Raw genomic sequence first — 21,767 nt, forward strand, 5'->3', positions numbered from 1 at the left:
CACCCCAGAGGTCCCGGGTTCGAACCCTGCCCATGTCACCGATCTTGTGCCCTAGGGAAAGGCACTTTACACGACTTTCCTCACTTTACTCAGGTGGAAATGAGTACCTAGCTTCGGTTAGGGACGTCCCTCGGATAGGACGTTATATGGAGGTCCCGTGTTTGGGAGAGCCACACCCCACGCACGTTAAAGAACCCACCGCACTTATCGAAAAGAGTAGGGGATCTTGCCGGTGTGAGTGGTTCAAAACCTTACAGTCCGGTCTTACGCAGCTTGTACATGTACGCACATGTACAAAACTGGTGTGTTATGCCTAAAGGCGGTTTACCGGTTATGCGAAACAAACAAACAAACAAAGGGGGCACACTCCAGTCTATTTGGCATTTCTATTCGATGCTGCACACCCTCTAGCGACTGTCTCAAACGTGTAATTCGGAAGGAGAATAACTGTATATGGGACGAAAGAATATCTCCTCAGCAACAAGACCAACTGAGTTTGGTTTCTTCATCCTCTTTAATTTGGGTAAAATCAACAGAAAAAAAGATAATATGTTTACTCTAAAAATTAACACACAAAATTGGGAATTTTCACGTACGTAGGATAATCCCATAGAAAAAAGACTTTCCAGCACAAATGAATGATGCTGGCAGAAAGACCCAAACCTTGACTATACTGTGAGTAAGTTATAAAGAAAATCCTAGTACTCAAATTTTCTAAATCGTCCATGGCGCGAGGGGTTGCAAATTGACTCTCAGGAAGCCAAAATCTCACTGGAAGACAGAAGAAAGATGTCCAGACTATGCATGATGTACAAAATGACTAATAAACTGGTGGATGTCCCAACTACTAAGTACCTAATACCAGCCCAGAAGAGAACAAGAAATAGCCATGCATTCAAGTACAAGAGTTATCAACCAAGGATTGAGGTGTTTAAGAATTCATTCTTTCCTAGAACTATCGCAGAGTGGAACTCACTGTCACCTGAAGTACAGTAGGGGCATTGTCAATAGATAGCTTTAAACAATGTCTAGAGCTAGAAGTTCAAGGGTTAGGTGTAACAAGTCGATCGGTGTAATATAGCCAGCTTCCGCCGCGCCATGTGCCTGCGAAGCTGGTGTGTTATGCCGAAAGGCGGTTATACCGGCTATACAGATACAGATACAAATACAGAAAATCACTTTTTAATGGGGGGGTTTGCACAGGCGCAGTACAATGTACATTCTGCCAACGTGCTCTTTAGGTTCAATAACCCTATATAACCACATGACCACCTTGCTACCTCCAGGTTGTTAAAGACTACAACGATCACATCCAGGAGATTGCCAGCAAACTCATCGCTATCATGGACGACATGTTCCAGAAATCACTAGCAAAGGTGGGAGTTTTGTTTCTCATATGCTCATTGACAAGTACAAGTGAAAAGAATGGATAATTCATTCATTCAGTGTATATCGCATATTAAGGCCATGTTGATTTGATTATATGGATGACATCCGCGCGCGCATGAATTTTCGGCCATTTCAAAAAAAAAAAGTTTTCAACCATACTGTAAATCGTACAAAACAGTTGCAAAATGAGCAAAAATATACCATAAGTTACAAAAAAAATTAATAAAAACTATGCCAATGTCGTAGAATGCCAAAATCAAACGAAAAAAGACGACATTGTAAAGAAATGAACTTGAAGACTAGATTATTCGCCAAACCATATTCTGTGCCATTTGCTCAACCCTCATGACCACGTAGATTTCAATTAATGAAAAGAATTTTTTTTTTTGCAAACTTTTTTTTTATTCGCACGCGCGCATCAGTTTTGGGGCTCCCGGAGGATGTCATCCATATAATCAAATCAACATGGCCTAACATGGTACACTAAGTTAAATTGTTCTCATTGTTTTTCAGTTAAGCTAACATCGAAAAGATACTCTTTTGATACTACATGAAAAAATCGTCATCAGAATATCATTGATTAAAGTGCATCTATATGTAATGCAAGTATGAACTGAATCAGATGACCAAAATATGCTAAGAAATGGCAGTAAATGTCAATATCAGAAAAATTTCCTCATCCAGAATATTTTTTGTTTTGTCGCCCTGAAATTGCGTGGAATGCCCTTAAATTGGTGTTTCCCACTCCACGCAAAGGTTGATAGGGGAAGATCATCACCTTTATATACTAGTATATTAGAGATGGTCTGTTTTTTTTTTGTCGCTACCCCTCTCTGCCCAATGGATACTGCCTGGCCAATTTATTACTGTCTTTTTGCCATCCTTGGATCTGCTTGGAGATTAGTAGTAGTACTGTTTGTAGTTTTACTGTCAGTGTGACTGTTATGTTTGTTGCATTACCAGTGGGAAGCCAAGGCCCCCATGCCATCTTCCACCTTCCGTAACATCTGCAAACAAATCAGCAAGTTACACGAGGCCATAGTGGACCTTCTACCTCCAGAACAGATCAGAGTAAGGCTTATATAATTATATTGTACAAAATCTGCTTTTTTTTTGTAATGCCTCAGGAGCAAGCCTAATAGTGTGTTATCAGTCGACAAGAATTCATAGAATTGCCAGGACTTTGGTTATGTCCACTAATATCATACAAGCACGTTGGCGGAACATACTGCACCTGTGTGAAACCCTGTGTAATGTATTGTGCATATCACGTCTTCAGATTCAGAACGTCTCATATATAAAGTCGTACTTCTGTATACAAGGTTAACATCCTGTATGTAATTTTCAAATGTTATGTCGGAAAAGATATCAATAACAATATATATAATATATTATATTATTATCAATACACATAACAATTATTGTTTAGGAATAATTTGAGTTTTCTTCTGTCCCCAGGTCTTGTTTACAAGGATTAATGTGTCCTTTAAGAGCCATTTACAACAGCAGCTGGTCAGACTAAGTGTTACAAATGATGGGGGACCTCAGCATGGGTAAGGAATCACCACTATTTACTACATGAACCAGGGCTCTAGCCAGCATATGTTTTTCTGTCAATTACCGGAAATTTTGCAACGTGTGACGGAAAAAAATTTTGAAACCAATCCGTCAACCTTGGCAGACAAAATCTTGGGTAAAAATGTGAAAAACATTCAGAAGGATCACTGACAACCACTTGCAACCCCATGATTTGCCTCTCAAAATGCAGGAAAGTGCGTTTTTGAAACATTTTGGTGCTCGCATCACGTGTAAGGCACTCCCCTACCCAGATCAACTCCTGGACCTGGGCTGACGAAAAAAATAAATAAATTGAGCTGGCTAGAGCCCTGACATGGACCAAAAAATATTGTTAGACTGCCTCTGCCTTGTCTTGTTGCTATGTTTTTGGTATATTAAGAAGACCACTTAAATGTCTATGGAAGTAATAGTATATACCAGTAAGAAGTCTAGACCACTTTTCATTGGCCCCCTGGGTGGTCAACTCAAGCCTCGGTCACAACCCGCCGTACGTGCTTCTGCGTGCTGTCTACGCGCAAAAACGTGTGCAAACGTAGGGCATCCGTGCGGGGTGAGTACCACCTCCGTACAGAATCCTACGGATTTGGGAGCACGCGGACACGCCGTAGAACTTTAAGTGCATGTGAAACTTTTTCTGCGTGCGGTTTGCGGATTCACCTTCGAGTGACGTACTCCCTTGGCCGGTCACCCTACGTTTTCAGAAAAACATAGCAGACATGGGCTCCCAAAAAACGTACGGACAAAAAGCATGTACGGCGGGTTGTGACCGAGGCTTTAGACAGGTTTAGACAGGTGACTGTACAGTACTTCAGTAAGAACCATGAGAGTTTTTTTTCATCTACTCTCTCTTGCCTTTCAGACTGGTGCAATCAGATGTTGCGTTCTACTCGGGCCACATGCAGTCACTGCGCGGCCTGGCAGATGTCGACCTCCACATGCAGGACATCTGGGACAGGTGACAGTGGGAGGAGCTGCCGCCACACCAACACCCACCCCTGCAAACACAAAACAAGCATCCCCTCTACCACTGTTTTATATATGGTCAGGAGTGTACATATTTATTTCTTGGTGAAATGAACATGCAAGTTAGTAATGGACAGCTGCTATATATATTCTATTGTTTTCATCTTCAGTTAAACTGATTATTAGTTTAAAGAGATCTGTACATTTGACAATGATGTACATATGTAGACATGCAGAATTCTATAACATAAACAGCATCTTGTCCTTGGTTTCTGTGACTTTTAATCTTTTTCACTCACTTGCTGCCCATCAAATGGGAAATTTGTGAGTGGAATTGAACATTATGGAGAATACATTGTATTCTTTATCATCATTTGATTCGGATTCTTTCAGACTGGTACTAAATTTGAACATAATAAATTTGATATAATTTCGTTGAAAATGCAGAGATTTCAAAGGATGATCTTTAAAAAAATCTGAATTTTATATGTGAAGTGGTAAATTGTGACAACACATCCTTTGGGAAGAATCAAATTCTACTTACAATATTGTGCAAATTTTCGTGTTCAGTATTCATCAGTATACAGATTGGAGTATTCCGTATTGTAATTTAAAGTCATCCAATGGAATTTCAGGGTGACAAAACAAAAAATATTTTGCATGTCACATGAGGAAATCTGTCTGATATTGACATTTCCTACCTTTCTTAGCATAATTTCGTCATCATTTCATACTTCAAGCATTTGAGATAGCCCAAAAACAAGCTACGTGAGGCGACTCTTTCTTGGATACAATAAATAGCTAGAACCAGCCTACAATACAAAACAAAGTAACAGGAGTTTTCTTTTTACACAAATACTTTACTTTACCAACCTGATGAAACTATTTTCTAAAGTATGATACAAAATAAGCAATCATTTTCTGTCAGCGACATCACATTTTTGCCTTGCAGATATTAGTATGCTAACGGATAGGATTGATTAAAGTTAATATACAGTCAAACCTGCCAAGGAGACCACCTCTTCAAGCAGGCCACCTGTCCATGGTGACCACTTTTTCTCGGTCCTCAAAATTTTCCCCATTGACACAAGCATTAAGCAACCTGTCCAAGGTGACCACCTGGCCAACGCAAACGCGACTGCCCTGAGTTTGGTCCGCTCAAGGCCCGATACCTGCCCATGGTGACCATATCATTTTTTATCATATTGATTATTGATGATAACTAATGAGAAATCATGGAGAAACCAGCCAGTTTGCCTTGACTGCTGGATGATGTTTTTGTTTGAGGTAAATTGTTCCATGTGCCACCCTCCCCACATGCATTTACAGCATTTGACATTAGAATATCTCGACTTGGAAACCTCTCAGTCATGCTGTGAGGTGACCCTCTTCAAGGAGACCACCTGTCCAAGGTGGCCACTTTTATTTGCTCCCCTTGGTGGCCGGCTTAGACAGGTTTGAATGTACATTGAAAGAATGACCAGAAATTAACTTTGAAAATCCAATTTTGCCATTGGATGCCATATAAAAATGGTTGATGAAATTAGCCATTGGAATTTGATGCGTTTGACATGCTGCAACTTTCTGCCAAACTTCCTAAAACCTTTGAGGTGACCCTGCCAATCCTTGCTATAAAAATATATTACATAACAGAGTTTAAAAGCTTCTTGTTGCCCAATTTCATATCAATTTGCTCAATTTTGGAAAGTGGATAGTTGCCGCACACAAATGTTGTTATTACAACCATGCCATTTGGCGTTAAACTGTATTATTATCAAGTTTTTAAGGTGGCGTTTGTGACAGTTTATGTCGGTTAAGTTTGGGGATTGCCCTTACACTTACAGTGGTTCAGGCTCTGGTACCATTGTTCTCATTACAAAGGAGGCACTATTATATAATATATAATTGTTGTCTCTTGTCAGGGATTTATGGAAAATTTTCAATTAGGCCACACCAATTTAATTTCTTGGTTAACGGATTCGCCCGCTTCATTTTTGTCTGATTTGCAAATAAAAATAAAAATTCATAATCAACTGCAAAATGCTCATATTTTGCCCTGAACAGTCCTTTTCTTTCTAGCTGTTACAGTTATTCCATCTTTCAATGCAGTGGTATCATTAAAAGTTCAAAATTCATTGTTTAAATTTTGAACCAGCCTGGTGTGTTGACTTCATGGCTCCTATCGTACCATTGCATTTTGGGCCATAATAGGATGCCTAGGCATGTTTTTAGTTTTAGTTTTTTTTTTCGCCCACCCGCTCCATTATTTTTCTAGAAAAATCCGTTAACCAAGAAATTAAATTGGTGTGGCCTTAAATGGCCAAAAATTCATGCGTGCGCGGATGTCATCCATATAATTAAATCAATATGGTCTTATCTGGGGGGTCAGAAAATTTCCACTGGTGAATGAGAAAATGCATGTCTTGAACTATGTAACACTAAAGTGCTGCATCCACCTTCCTATTCTGTCACAAAGTAATGCTGTAACAGTATGCCACTTTTTTTGATGGCGACGTTCTCTTTCGAAAGTGTATTTAGTTGTCTAATCCAATTAAGTTTAACGGAATTCAACTGTCAAATTACAGATTAAGTTTGAATTCATTTTTGTTGGTCACAGAGTCTGTCTAATACATGTACATGTACACCTGTACACAATGAGGAGACACAGTCAGTAACTGGACTCAGTAACATTTCTTTAAGTCTGAAAGCTGTATCACAGCAAGTATTATGTTTCCCAGAAGTTAAATGCAACTTAATTTGCCGTATGAATATTAATTATATTCAATGTGACAGTCCTTTAGTACACTTGCTCTAGTTAGAATAACAAATTTTAGTTTGCAATACATGTATGTTTACTTAGCAATGTGAGATGTTGCAAAAATCAGATGTTGGTTTTAGAGCCGTACAAAAAATTTTGGCTGTCGAAATTGAAGCATCACTTTTTGTGTGCGCAAACATACATACATCTGATGTAGTTTGCATCAAATGTGACATTATCAAAATCACACTTATATATTAAATTTTCTTCTATTGCACATCCATCCATGTTTTTAATAAATTTAAATAAACAACAGTATTTCAGTTTGAATGAAGAGACTCTTTTTATGCAGCCATTGGTTTTATTCATCCAACATTTCGGTGACCGTCTGTCACCTTCCTCAGGGCAATTCTGATTGGTTCACATTGCACTGCAGCACAGGCATTTCTGCTTATAGATACATTTGTATGTTCCCAGGTGCGAGGTCATGTACAATGTATAATGGGAATAGTACTATCTACAATGTGGTTCCAAATGTACAGGTTCTGGAGTGTAATATAGGCCCTGTTCATATGAAGTCAGTGAAGGCGCTTTACATGTGGTTTCCCCCCAAGCCGATTTTAAGTGGCCCCATCTGAACGCTCCAAATCACATTGAAAGCACCTCAATCCCAAACCACTTCTAGAGGTGGTTTCGAATCGGTTTTCCCGCATCGCGATTTGTGTCTGGACGCAATGTGATTTCAATGTGACTTCACCTGGTCATGGATTACGGGGTGATATTTCTTTATTTATATGCAATACCAACTTTTACGTGGCATCAACTTAAAGAGCAGTAATGGTCAAATAATGTGTCCGTTCTAGGACGAGCTTCACCGCCTCTGGCGGGACCATGTCGGCATTCGGCCGAGATACGCTGGGAGGGGGGCATCAGCAAGCAGGTCGTTGACCTCTGACATTTATAACACGCTACCTTGCGAGTTTTCATCAAACAACAATGAATGCAGTTTCGGAGAATCGTGATCGGGCACGGTTTGAAAGGAATGTATGGCACGTGGACCAGATGTGAGGAATGCGAGTTACCCGAATCGTGGTTCGGGTGATTTCATATGAACAAGGCCATAGGCAGTGACACCTGTGCTGCAGTGCAATGTGAACCAGTCAGAATTGCCCTGAGGAAGGTGACAGACAGTCACCGAAATGTCAGCTTTGAATAAAACATTTGGTTGCATATTCAATATTTTGCCAACCCGACGAAACTATCCACAGAGTATTTCATTATTATGTAGAAAACCGGCTGATGTGTTGGTGGTGTTAAAGTCTTTTGTTGTTGTCACAAACTTGAACCTAAGGCCACAGCAAGTAAATTTTATGGATGACATCCTCCGCAGACTCCAAATGTAATGCGAGCGGGCGAAAAAAAACAAGGCGGGCCAAAAAAAACAAGATTCCAACAATTTAAAATTTTAACTCAATCACTGTACTAATGGTTTTGATTCAGTAGGAACTGTATTACATCACATATACACAGCCAACATCACATATCACTGCATCAAAGTAAGAAACAAACATTAAATCAGAGCCTTTTCTTGTCTCCTCTCTTCATAGTTATCTGCCATCCACCTTCCGGCATAGCAACAGAAATCTTTGCCCATTTTCGGCATGTTGACCACTGTCAGAAGGCAACAAAATTTCTTGTTTTTTTTCCAAAATCAAGCAAAAATCAATGCGCACGCTGATGTCATCCATAAAAATTACTTGCTGTGGCCTAATCAACAATATCTGGAGTAGCTGACTCGAATTTCAAAATATATATGATTGGAACACTGGCAAATAATGTAAAATACTATATAGTTCTACATGTATACATAATATATTTCTGTAGTGTTGTAAATTTATTCATGAATTTGATGATGAACCATGTGCATATGAGTTTATTCAGGGTGCAATATGTTCACCAGTTATTAAATGTTACTTGTACATACATGACATTGTTTCAACTTAAACCAGCTTATTGAGTATAGAATACATTTTTTTAGAAATCTTCAAATTTGTTAGCCAACCTTCCGTTATTGTTTGAAAGTTAGAATTCATGTGGTGCAAGGTCTTGGCCTTTCTTTCAAACCTAAGGCCACACCAATTTAACATGTCAGTTCTCGGATTCACCTCAGAATCTTCATTTTTTTCTGATTTGCAAAACAAAACAAAAAGATTCTGCTTCTGAATCAACTAAAAATGCTGATATTTTGCCCCCAACTGTCAAGGAAAGTACTTTTCTTCCTTCCTTAAAGTTTTCCCTCTATCAATGCAGTGGTTTGATAAAAAGTTCAAAATTCATTGCTTAGATATTAACCCAGCCTTTCGTGTTGACTTCATGGTGACATAAAAGGACGCCTAGACCTGTTTTAATCTTTTTTTCTTTTTTGCCTGTCGCTTCATATTTTTTGTGAAAAAAATCTTAAAACCAATAAATTAAATTGGTGTGGCCTAAGATTCATTCAATCGAAAATTTGATAGATGTTGGTACACAAATGTTTGTACCATCTATTGCATGTAACACAAAAAGTTTAGAAACTTGAATTTGATCAATCATAGCACTGCTATTACATTATTGATTTTATTGCATTATATGTCATTGGATATTTTGTCTGTTGCTCTGTTTGCTATCAATGTACACTTGCCTTGTCAAAATGAACCATGGTATCATTAGAAAGGGTGATTAGGCCACACAAATTCAATCAATAGTTCTCAGATTTGCCTGCTTCAATTTTTTTTCTGATTTGCAAAAAAAAAAAGGATTCAGGTTTTGGATCAACTCCAAAATGCTCTTTTTTTGCCCCAACAGTTGCTGAACACCCCATGTCTTACTTGTTGTTACAGTTTTTCCATCTATCAAATTGAATGCATTGGTTTGATAAAAAAAATTGTTTGATTTATAAGGCCACACCCATTTAATTTGTTGGTTCACAGATTTGCCCGCTTTATTTTTTTCTGATTTGCAAAAAAAAACCTCCAAAGGGCTCATATTTTGACCCCAACAGTTGAAGGAAGTCCCTTCTATTCAGAGTTATTATAGTTTTTCCATCTATCAATGCAGTCTTTTAGGTATGGTTAGAAAAATCTAAGTCCCTGAAGATTTTGTGTTGAGAGTCTAACTGATATCAAAGATAGCCCAGGCTAGGGCTTGTATATTGTGGGTTTTGAAGGCCGGCAACATATATTTTAACTCTAATACATGCTTAGAAACACATTTGAATTTGATTTAATTATTGTTGACTGTACATGAATATCGTGGTATGATTCAGCTTTGTCTTCTGCTATGTTTCCATCTTGCTTTGATTCAGCAAATTCGTTAGAAAAAAAATTGGCAATTTTGTTAATGATTTCTAACATGGTGAGACTGTTGGTTGAAGGCCACTAGGCCTTTAATATTGTAAATATGTTCTTAAATGATCATGTAAAGTTTTAGTATATAAAAGTTGCTGCTATTCCAGGTATGTAATAAAAAGTATTTTAGACTCATTTCTTGTGTACCTTGTCTTGTGACTGCAAACTCCCCGTGATAGGCATGTTTAGGACACAGACAGGATGTTAGGTCAAAGGTCCCAGAAAAGGTTATCTCATCCCGTTTTCAATATCCTGCATGTCTGTTGCTTTGCACGTAAAATGCATGATACATTTAATGATAATACTATTAATAGTAGTTTTATTGACAACACTCCATGGTACATGGCAGCGCATAAAAGCGCTGAATTACGTACTCAGGATTTAAAAACAGATTAAACAATAAGGTCAGCTAAACAAACAAAGGACATTGACAAACTACATTTTTAGGTACAAACATAAACTAATACTAGCTGTACACAGTTATAAATATAGATCAGAGGTATCTACAAATAGAGTAAAAACTATAATTGCCCGGTACTGGGAGTTTTTAACCTGTTTGTTTATTTAACAAATCAGTGAAACAGGGGATTGGACTCGTTATTTACTATACAGAATCAGTGAGAAGTTTGCAATGTTGACTAAAACAAGAAAACTTGGAGACTTTAAAAAGAAAACTTTAAAAATCCATTTTAACCGGGATATATGCATGAAATCTACGATTTCTTATGAGAAGTTTTTTTTCAAGTGAAAATGAATTTCTATATAATCCTGTGGGTTGCTCCGCAAGGGCTAGCCAAAAATAGCTAAAATGGAACAAAAAAAGAACGTGCATACGTTCACAATTTGCAACAATGTGAAAAAAGTTTTAACTGTAATTTCGAACACAAGAAATAAGACTTACCGCAACTTTTAGACTGTACAACTCTTAAATGTTTCAAGTTAAAACTTTTGATCCAACACAAAGAAGTTCAATCACCTAGAGCTTTTGACCAGTCACTCACCAAGTCTTCCTCAGTAGACTTACCCAGTGAGACTTGTCACGTGTCACGTCAACTAGTCTTTGTCAAGGAGTGAACAATCCACCGCTTCTGTGACGTCACGTTATGCAAATAAACACGTGACTCAGTGAGCAGTGGATCATAGGTCGCAGAGAGTCTGTGGCGCCCCCCGTCTTTGTTGAGGGATGGTTGCAATGCCTTTATGCAATGCAAAAAAATCTGTCTCCAAGATTCTACTTTCTTCAATGAGAATGAATGTCCAGGCTCTGGTACACGTGTGTAAATTTCGAAGTTTTCTAACTAGGACGTTTGTTTCACTAACCATGAATGAACTTTATTGCTCCACAATCGTACATGGTACAATGTGTGGCAGTAATACAACAATACTACAAAACTAAACTATCTTATTACATTTCTTACTACAAACTATTATCTATACAGTATATGAGTCACAATATGTTCATGCATTGATGATTTGGTCTCGCTTATGAAATAAAGTGTACAGAAATTGACCTACGTAAGCAGATATGGTAGTAGGACATGACAATAATTCATGGAATGTATCGTACTGTGTTGATTGATCTTTTTCTCTCTCCAAAATACGCTTCCTTACATTGACAACTTCTTGTGTTGGAAATTGCAATTAAAACATGTTTGATAATGACTTCTACCAACACATATGAACTTTCAAGCTAACTTGCAACAGTATTAATAATGTCAGTAAGATATTTCTTTCTGATATAGTTGGTTTTCGTTCAACATCTACATGTACTTAGAGGGTTGCCAGTAGATTTTATTCTATTTACTTCATCGGTCACCACAAAACAAGGCTCATGGGAGCCACTTAAAATGTTTTGGGTTACAGAACAGCCAGTGAGGACAGATGTTTGTTGACCTTAGACTTGAAGAGTTTAAGGTTATACTCATAGGGGAAACAATCACGGGGTAGCTTATTCCAAAGTGATGTTGTTCTTAGAAAAAAGCTTTCAGCGTGGAACTTCCTCCTAAGAGGTGGTGAATGGAGGAAGAAAGGGTGATTTGCTTCGGTGGAAGGGGCAAGACGTGTCCTTGTTGAGAATTTTCGAAGTGGGGGAACTAGCGAATGAAGTTCCACGGAGCATTTACCGTGGAAGTAGCGATAAAATAACGCAAGGCTTGCAACATTACATATATGTGAGAGTGGTTGTAGGGTGGCGAACACGTCACTCCCAACAAGATTTTGTAAGCGCTTTTGAACTCGGTTGAGGCAGTTTAGGGAGCTCTGGGCAGTAGATGTGGCAATTTCAAAAGTTTGTAGCTGATCTTATGAAATAAACATGACAATTGTATCTTTCCTGCTTTTCAATCACTTTGTACCACTTTGTGGCCTTGAACACAATAATACATCCCATACAGAAAATAACTGTTATTTACTTATTAAGTAAACCTTACTTATACAAAAGGCTTATTAAATTTTCATGAGATTTGCTAGCTTGATGGGCAAATTGTTTTCAGAAAATGGCTAACAACTTGCTGTTGCAGGAAAATTACCCTTCGTCTGATTTTGGGATGACGCACTTGGATGGAACGACTTACCAAAGTCATCAATTTTTACACGAGTGTAATTTTGTTCTTACAAATCTGCTTCTTCGTCAATCACATTGCATTTACGTCACGGTTGTACCGGTATAATAGCTTAATAGTGCACGCTTTGTAACCGGGAGGTCGTGAGTTTAAAAACCCGGGCGGTTCAAACCAAAGACTTTTGGTACATGTGCTTTACTTTGAGAACATGTTCGACTGTTTTTTTTTCCAATTTTCCAATCAAATTTCTTCATAGAAGAAGAACTTTATTGCACGACAATTGTACAGGGTACATTGTATGGCAAATACTAGTAGGTAACAATAAGTAGCATAGTAAAATAGATAGGTATAGAATAAAACTTAACAACTTATATATAGAAAAGAAATAATCATATATGTGATTAGTGTCGTTTTGTGTTCTCAGTTCATTTAGTGAAAGTGAAGAAGAGTGACGGATGTCACTTGAGATGTCTGGAAGTTATCTTCATTATTTATACGTATAATGTAATTTTGGACGGTTTTTTTCGTGCAAAACCTATGATTTAGAGCCTGAAACGCGTTATACAGGCGAATTTTTCCAACGTCACTATTTCTTTTGGAATACTGCTTTCTCTGCTTCGCAATCAGCATCTATGGGGGAGAGTATGGGAAGATCAAACACACAACACTACCAGCCGACTAGGCCCCTGTTGTAGTGCCTTGCACTGTGTGGCACCGCGTAGGGATGGATTCTAGGCTAGCTACTATCGACGTGATGACTTGTCCTGGGGTCGTGTGGCGCAGTCAGCGCATTCGGCGCAGGACCAGGGGCTCAGGACCTAGAGGTCGCGGGTTCGATCCCCACCCATGTCACCGATCTTGTGCCCTTGGAAAGGCACACGACTTTCTTCACTTCACTCAGGTGTAAATGAGTACCTAGCTTCGGTTAGGGACGTCCCTCTGATAGGACGTGTGCATTTAGCCCATCTGGGCAAGATCATGCAATAAAGATTCATATCATATATTGCTTCTCCTCAGTATTGCTGCCTGGACAGTGTGAACCTATAAACCTACAATGCTAAACAACTTTTAGTTCTTCGCGACAGTTTGGTTTGTTCGAATGACATTATATAACTGTGAAATTATGTTAGCCGCGCAAAACTACATCATAGAAACAAAACGCTTCTAGTTGTACGTGTCCTGCTATGCTTTCCGTCTCTTCTGGGATGGGTGGTTTGATTCATGCTATCCATAGTTTTTCAAATGTCTTGTAAACGCCTTTTTTTTCCATGATTGTAAAAGTGGCTGCGAGAATATAAGTTGTACCTATAACTTGAGTTCGCAGTCACTCAGTCCATGTCCCTTTATTTGTATTCATCATTGTGTTTCTGAATTAATAAAAAAAACCTACAGATGGGTCGGTCAATGGCAAGGTCTTCCTAGTGGTCTAGTATCTGGATCTGGATCAATGTCGAGAGCCTTCAATATCCTCTTGCTGACATTAAACTCAGACCTAATCAACGTAAAACAGTTTCACGCTTGGTAGGTGCTAACACAAGTTTTTTTTTTTTGCAAATTCAACAAGGACAATACAAGACAAGGTGGTGAGGTACTCTAGCTATAGCTAATTTTAGCCTCACCACCAAACATAGAATACAATTACAATACATAACAAAAAACAGAGAACAGCAAATGGGTGGGATGGGTCGTTAAATAGTACAAAGAAATGTTTAGTAGGCTATATAATAAATCAATCAAGAACAAACCGTTTGGTGTCAACAATATAAGTTTGAGTGGTTAGCAAGATATTACAGTTTGTATCATAGTATAAATCAGGTAATCCTATAAGTAAAATATCACATAACAATTGTTCAGACATATTGAAAACATCAAAATCAAAGCCTACCACATTCTGGAGATTGCTGAGTAGGGTGACTCTTTGTTGATTATATAAAGGGCAGTGTAAAAGAAAATGTATGACACTCTCACAACGAGACCCGCAGATACAAGCAGCACTAGGGGCTAAATTTCTTAAGAATAAGCTGTGGTTAAGACTACAGGTCCCGATGCGGAGACGCGTGAGTAATGCGCAGGTGTACCTGGGGCCGATGCTAAAATGTCGGTAAAAAGGGGAACGTACTGACTTTACTAAGTACTTCTGATACAATGAAAGATTCAGAGATCGAACAGCTACAAGTTGAAAGTCATGTTCATTATTAGTGTAGTATAGTTATGAACTATTCTAAAATTACTACGGACTACTATCAACGTTTTGGTTTTGACTTCTTTTGTTTTGTTAAACAGTGGAAGACAGACAGTTGGAGATAAAATGCATTTCGTCTTCCACCGTTTTTTAAAAACAGTAATTACACATGGTGACCCCTACAGGTAATTTTTTGTACCGCAGCGCCCTTATTGATTTCGAGAGGGTGGACGCTCATTCTACCGTACCTCCAGCTGCTTCAACAACAAAATGCGGACATTGCTCGATCGATGACAAACGCTCGAAATTTATCCCAATTTTTCTAAACTTACAGACAAATAAAAAAATGATATTTTAATTACCCGAAACCCACAAATTTTGGAAAAGATAAGTCAAACCCTTCAGACATAGTTTTATTATGTAGATTCTGTACTCTGTTTCAATTTCCGTTTTTATTATTATTTGCAATTAGCCGTCGGGCATGAATTTGTAGTAAACTTTGCACTTTATACTTTGCACTTTGTTAATGTATATTGTCCTATCTGATACTAGGAATAGCCCTTTTAGCTATTTAGAATAGCATCCAGCTAGTTTCGCAGTCAGATTCAGATTTTATTGAATTTCGATTTTTCGAATTTGAATTCTTATTGAATTTCATGTCACATTAAGACATTCATAACAAGAATACATAACTACTGGACCAAGGTCAACTTGTTCCGTTACTTTTGTATTATTTGACTTTCCATGCCTCTTTGATTTGATTATTTGTATTTCTTTCCATTATACAAACTCCACTTTACTTTTATATACAAAGATCAGGTCTTAGACATTAGCTTTAGCGCACGGGGTAAAAAAAAGACTGTTCGTTGAGACAGTGGCAGTCCTGGCTGTATATCATTTTATACAGCCTAATACATCAAATCACTTTGTCGTCTATGAACTTGAATCCGTCACACCATCTACAGGGAATACCCAGCAATCAAGGCATCATTTACCGAGTGATCGTGTAACAATAGAAAATGTGTGCTACACACGCCAACATTACACTGACTTAGGCCACAGCAAGTAATTTTATGGATGACATCAGCGCGCGCATTAATTTTCGCCTGATTTGGGAAAAAAACTTTTTGTTGTCTTTTGACCGTGGTGAACATGCCGAAAATGGGCAAAGATGTCTGCTGCCATGTCGGAATGTGGATGGCAGATAACTATGAAGAGAGGAGACAAGAAAAGACTCTGATTTAATGTTTTGTTTCTTACTTTGATGCAGTGATATGTGATACTGGCTGTGTCTATGTGATGTTCCCACTGAATCAAAACTATCTGTGATTGAGTCAAAATTCTAAATTGTAGGAACCTTGTTTTTCTCGGCCTGCCTTGTTTTTTTTTTGCCCGCTCGCATTAGATTTGGGGCCTGCGGAGGATGTCATCCATAAAATTTACTTGCTGTGGCCTTATTGTATATATGACACTATTTGAAGCACATGTGATCAATCTTAGGCGAGCTGCCAAGGCGCGACAACCGCTGCTGACAAATAGGTAAGAGACATAGTTTGTCACGTCAAACATTTAGTTAATATAACAATGTATAATGTACAATGAATGCAGTGGAAAATGAAATACATTTTGTTAGCCAGTGTCCTCACTTTGAGACCAAAAGAAACAGATTATTTCAGACAGTTACAACAATTTCTCCATCCTTTCGTCATTTAGAAGATCACCAAAAAACTGCATTTCTACTAAGATCACAAAACCCACTAATTATGCAGAATGTGGGACTATTCATTATCCACTGCCTTCAAAGAAGAAGTCGAACCCCATAATAGGTAGCGTAGTAGTAGAAGTAGAAGTTTTTTTCCAGACAGTTGTTACCTGTCTCCTGTTACTGTATTGCAATGAGTATTATACTTGATTGTAAAAGCAATTAGCCTTCGGGCATGATTTTGCGAATAAAGTTTCATATAACTTGCAAAATGCAACTCTGCCAGGGAACTTACAGGCATACCAAACGATTTCAGGAGGGAAAACTAAATTTTCAAGGTCAATTTATTTTCATGTCATCTTTATCGTAGCAAGTTGAATCAACCCTATCCCTCAGCGTAGTTACATCTGTGAGAAAAAAATGCGATGTCGCTGATGGAAAACCGTTGCTTGTTTTGTATCAAAGGCTGGTTCTAGCTATTTATTGGTGGTACCCAAAAATGCAGGGGATCCTCGTAGCTTGTTTTTGGGCACATAGTAAATCTCCGATGACCAATCCTATCAAAATTAGTTTTTATGTAACATACTATAAAATTATTTTTTACACTGATGATATTGATTACTTATTGGTTGATATTGTGAATATTGTTTTAGTATAAGTTCATTTTACGCTCTTTTTTAGTTGCCTATATGTTTATTTTTAACTGTGAAATACTCACTTGTTTAAGTTGTCTATTTGTTCCTCGTAACTGTGCAATATTTGTCTCTCTGTTTTTAAACACTAGCATGCAATTCAGAGCTACTTTTTAGTTGCGCTGCCACGTGCTAGCGATTGTACTTATTGATCAATCAATAAACAATTATTATAATATTTCAAACGCTTCAAGTATGAAAATATAATGAAAATGTGCTAAGAAATGACAGTAAATGTCAATATCAGACAGTTTTTCTCATCCAGAATATTTTTGTACTCCCGGCCTGAAATTGCATTGGATGCCTTTAAGACGGCCTCATTTATTAATATAACTATTCAAACTTCTACAATTCATCCCAATTTCTCTAAACTTACAGACCAAGAAAAAACTATTCTTCTTTTAACTTCCCCAAACCCACAAATTTTGGAAAAGGTGGGACATTACGTCTTCCATGGTTTACAGAAGAGAAGTCAAACCCTTCAGACATAGTTTTAGACATAGTTATAGTTCTAGACAGCTACCTTTATCATGCAGACTTTAGTTATTTTATACTCTATTTCATTGTTCTTTTATGTTTTGTAATTTGCAATTAGCCTCCGGGCAAGAATTTGCAATAAACTTTTAAATATAAAGCAGCGCTATCCAGGCATTTCGGATAATGTCTTGAGTACCTAGATCTTACGAAAGTCGCTGTACGTTTGTTGTGTCAATAAAGTTCTCTATATCAAAAGCGTATATCACATGGGTTATACTTATGATGCATTTTACTAGATCTCTTTTAAATTAATCACAACAATTTGATCAATTGGTCGCTCTGAATCAACTCCTCATATTTTTGCCTTAACAGTTGAAGGGAAGTCCCTTCTCTACAGCCTTGTTACAGTTTTTTCCATCTATCAATACAGTAATTTCATTACAAGTTTGAGATTCATTGTTTGAATTACAAACCAGCCTGGTATGTTTATTCATGGCTCCTATAATAGCATTTGGGGCTATCATGGGATGCCTAGATCTGTTTTTGTACTTTGTTTTTAAATTTTACTTTGTCCTGTCGCTTCATATTTTTTCACAAATCAAATTGGTGTGGCTCAATCTGTAAAACCACATTTATTTCTTTGCCATCAGATTTGAATTCCTCTACATCGGAACCAAGCTAAAAGGCGGCTTCTTCAAGAGTCACTATGCTGCCCGAGTTACGGTCTACACCATTGGAGCCGCATGTATGTTATTTAAAGGATTGTGTATTGCGTAACGTTTTTGAACCGAATATGGAAGTATTTGAAGAAAAATTTACGTGATTGTCGTTTACAAAACAACATGGCCATCAGGTGTGTTTCCAGCTTTTAAACACACTGGTGTAATATTTTGGCACCTCGGCTTCCTATATGGCGCTAAGGAGTAGGGTTGATTCAACTTTCTTTGTAGAAATGACGAGAAAAATTGACTTTTAATATTACACACCAAACTTCTTAGTTTTCGTTAAGGCCACACCGACTTAATTTTATGGATGACATCCGCGCGCGCATTGATTTTCACCTGTTCTAAAAAAAAGTCCTTCGAGGCTCTGGTCTGGCTCTAAACCTGGGTAGTCCATTGTAGTTAGCGACAATACGGAGCCGGGCACCCAGGTTACCGAAGCTCCACGACTCAAGAAGTACAGTGCCGACTCATAAATGATGCTAAAGGCCATCATGTGCAGTCTTGTCGTATACGTCGCTACGTACTGCCACAAATTCACAATACCTGCTCTGTATTACTGTGGTTTGGTAGCATTTTTTGGGCCGAAACTTTTTTTATTCGCCCGCGCGCACTAGTTTGGGAGTCTTCAGAGGATGTCATCCATAAGATTAAGTCGGTGTGGCCTAAATTATTTCTCCGAGAACCAAAGTCAATTTCTTAACCGACGTTTCGACCGCTTTGAACTTATTCTGATTTTGCACTGATAAATTTCTAGCCAAACATATTCCAAACATAGCCATGTAATATTACACATGCATGATAGTCTCTTAATTCTATCAGATTTTCTGCGACATATTTCTTCCAAGAATTCAAGCGTTGTTCAAACATTTAGTTTTTTTTTCTTCACAGGTTAGATTCCGACTTCTAGTTTTGCTCTTTCTGTTTTCAATATTCGAAGGTAAGTGGTATTCAATGTAATAAAATATCAATTTTATATGGTGGTAATTTAATAAATAAAGTTATGGTATACTAGTTAGAAACTTAAGCTTTGTGAAAACAAGGGCACGTACCACATAAAGAGTGCTAGGAAGTAAAAGATAAACATGGAATATTGTAAACAGGGCAGATGATTTCCGAAAATAATTTAATTGGGTTGGTAGAAATAAGGATATTGGAAAGAAAACTCCAATATGGCCAATGATATTTGTTTGTTTGACTTAATTATAATTTCAATTGTGTGCAAACATTTTAGTATTGAATAGTGCATATTTTATCCCTTGTTTTGTCTCTTAGAAAATGACAACATCGTCTGTAAACAAAAACCAAGTAGATTGTGTAGAACTGGTGGTAAACATTATGGGTCATCTAGATCTAATCCTTTGGTTAATTGGTTTATGAATGTGTGTGGGACTGAGGTTGCACCCCTGCCTTACACCTTTATCGGTAATACAATTAAAAATTCTTCTGGTTAGCCATCGGCATCATACGGTAGGGATGTCGAAAATGTCATGCTTTACTTGGAGTTTGGCCGCTTGGCGATCGGGGTGGTATGTATTCTTTCTTGCTAAAGAGTACAGGGGACGAGGTCCCATGTATGTAGGGGTTTTAGACGTTTAAATGCACCCAATGCAATTTTATTTGTTTATTGTCAATTTGCACATAAAATTGTAACAGTATAAAATTAAATTATATACAAGCAAATATATGCTGGAGAGCCCAAGAAACCTGAAGGTTTGTCTAGTGGACTCTCCCAAATCCTATTAATTTTACGATCTCTTATTTACATACATTTATTACATTTAACTTTGCAATGTATTAAGGGACAAGCAAACAAATTAACTCAAAATAGGTACAAGATAATATAAAGTTAACACGGCGAATTATATATCTAAACAATAAAGTAAGACAATCAAGAACATATCATATTGAACAAAAAAAATAAATTTCCATTAGTCAAATCATACGTTATTATGAGTAAGAACAACATAAGAAACCAATATTAACACAAAGAAAATATCATAGCATAAGAAAACAAGGAAAACAAAAGCAAATCAGGAAATTTATGACAATTTCAGAGCGGAAAAACAATCTTCTGTATGAGGAAATCTGTCAGATTTACTGCCATTTTCTAGCACATGTCGTCATCATTTCATACTTGGAGCGTTTGAAATTGCTTGGAAACAAGAGGAGTCTCTTTATCTTTTGGGTACTGCCCATTAATAGCTAGAATCAGCAAAACAGCAACCATTTTTCATAAGCGACGTCGCATTTTTGCAATGTTACTGTTACTAGTTACTGGAAAAACACCATCCTTTGAGTTGATGATTCACCTCTTACAGGTGTCGAGATGAATAGTGGAGAAGTTACACTTACCACTCCAGCCCCGACATCTTCAAGTAACAGTGGGCAAGGTGAGTATATGATCAATTGCTGCACCAATGAGCATCTCTGCAAAAGATCCTTGTTGAAACTGTGGTTGGGTGTCCAGTCTATCGTGGGTCGGGCTGGCTCTCGTCGGGGCTCTAATAGTTGCCCCCGCCGGCAGCTCAACTGGCCGCTCGGTGGGATATTTGAATGAATGAAGACCTTTATTGTACACACATACCCGCTGGTGGGTTAGCACATGTCACAACAAAAGAATGGAATAATGGAATACAGATATCGTTATATATATACATTGTCAAGTAGGTACGGTTTCTTCTCGTTTCTTAGTAATGGTAGAAAGGTAAGAACAGGTACGTTTCAGAATAGAAGGGCTGTCTAAGTTCATTAGAAATATAAATTTATCTGTACAGCTTAGATGTATGAAGGGGGAACGTGGATTGTATCAGACTATAAAGATGTACTCTCTCTCTTTGTTGTATAGTTTATGGATAATGGTCGCGATTACCATAACCTATTTCAATTTGTGGTTTTCTAAGCTCAAATTACAATATTTTGCTTGTGAAATTCCTATCCTTTGGCAATGCTACAATTCAACATGTCCTCATTAATTATGCGAATGACCTCTACATTAACACGTAGGCAGACCGTACTGCGCCTGCGCAAAACCCTGATTTTTCACGATTTCAGTTGGATTTTTGGTCAACGTTGCATCAGAATTTTGGCTGTTGCAGACGATATCTTTTCCAACATAACATTTGGAAACTACAGACCGAGTGTTAACCTTATACGACCTTACATGAGATGTTCCACGGAAGTGCTATGCACAATACATTATGGGTTTCGCTCCTGAAGGTGCAGTACGTTCTGCCGACGGGCTTAGATCTCTCTCTCTCTCTCTCTCTCCCTCTCTGTCTCCCTCTCTGTCTCCCTCTCTCCCTCTCCCTCTCTCCCTCTCTCCCTCTCCCTCTCCCTCTCCCTCTCCCTCTCCCT

At 37.9% G+C, this 21,767-nt stretch overlaps 1 protein-coding gene across 1 annotated transcript in view; it reads left to right on the top strand.

The window, feature by feature from the left end:
• The window catches only part of LOC109477089, a 185,930-nt gene that overhangs the window by 34,498 nt on the left and 129,665 nt on the right, over positions 1–21,767 (top strand). Inside the window, 4 exon segments of the mRNA XM_019778129.1 lie at positions 1,287–1,376; positions 2,353–2,460; positions 2,848–2,942; positions 19,302–19,350. Coding sequence (XP_019633688.1) covers positions 1,287–1,376; positions 2,353–2,460; positions 2,848–2,942; positions 19,302–19,350 — 342 coding nt within the window.

Source organism: Branchiostoma belcheri, unplaced genomic scaffold (genome assembly GCF_001625305.1).
Source record: "Branchiostoma belcheri isolate BF01 breed outbred unplaced genomic scaffold, Haploidv18h27 scaffold4, whole genome shotgun sequence".
Lineage (NCBI taxonomy): Eukaryota > Metazoa > Chordata > Leptocardii > Amphioxiformes > Branchiostomatidae > Branchiostoma > Branchiostoma belcheri.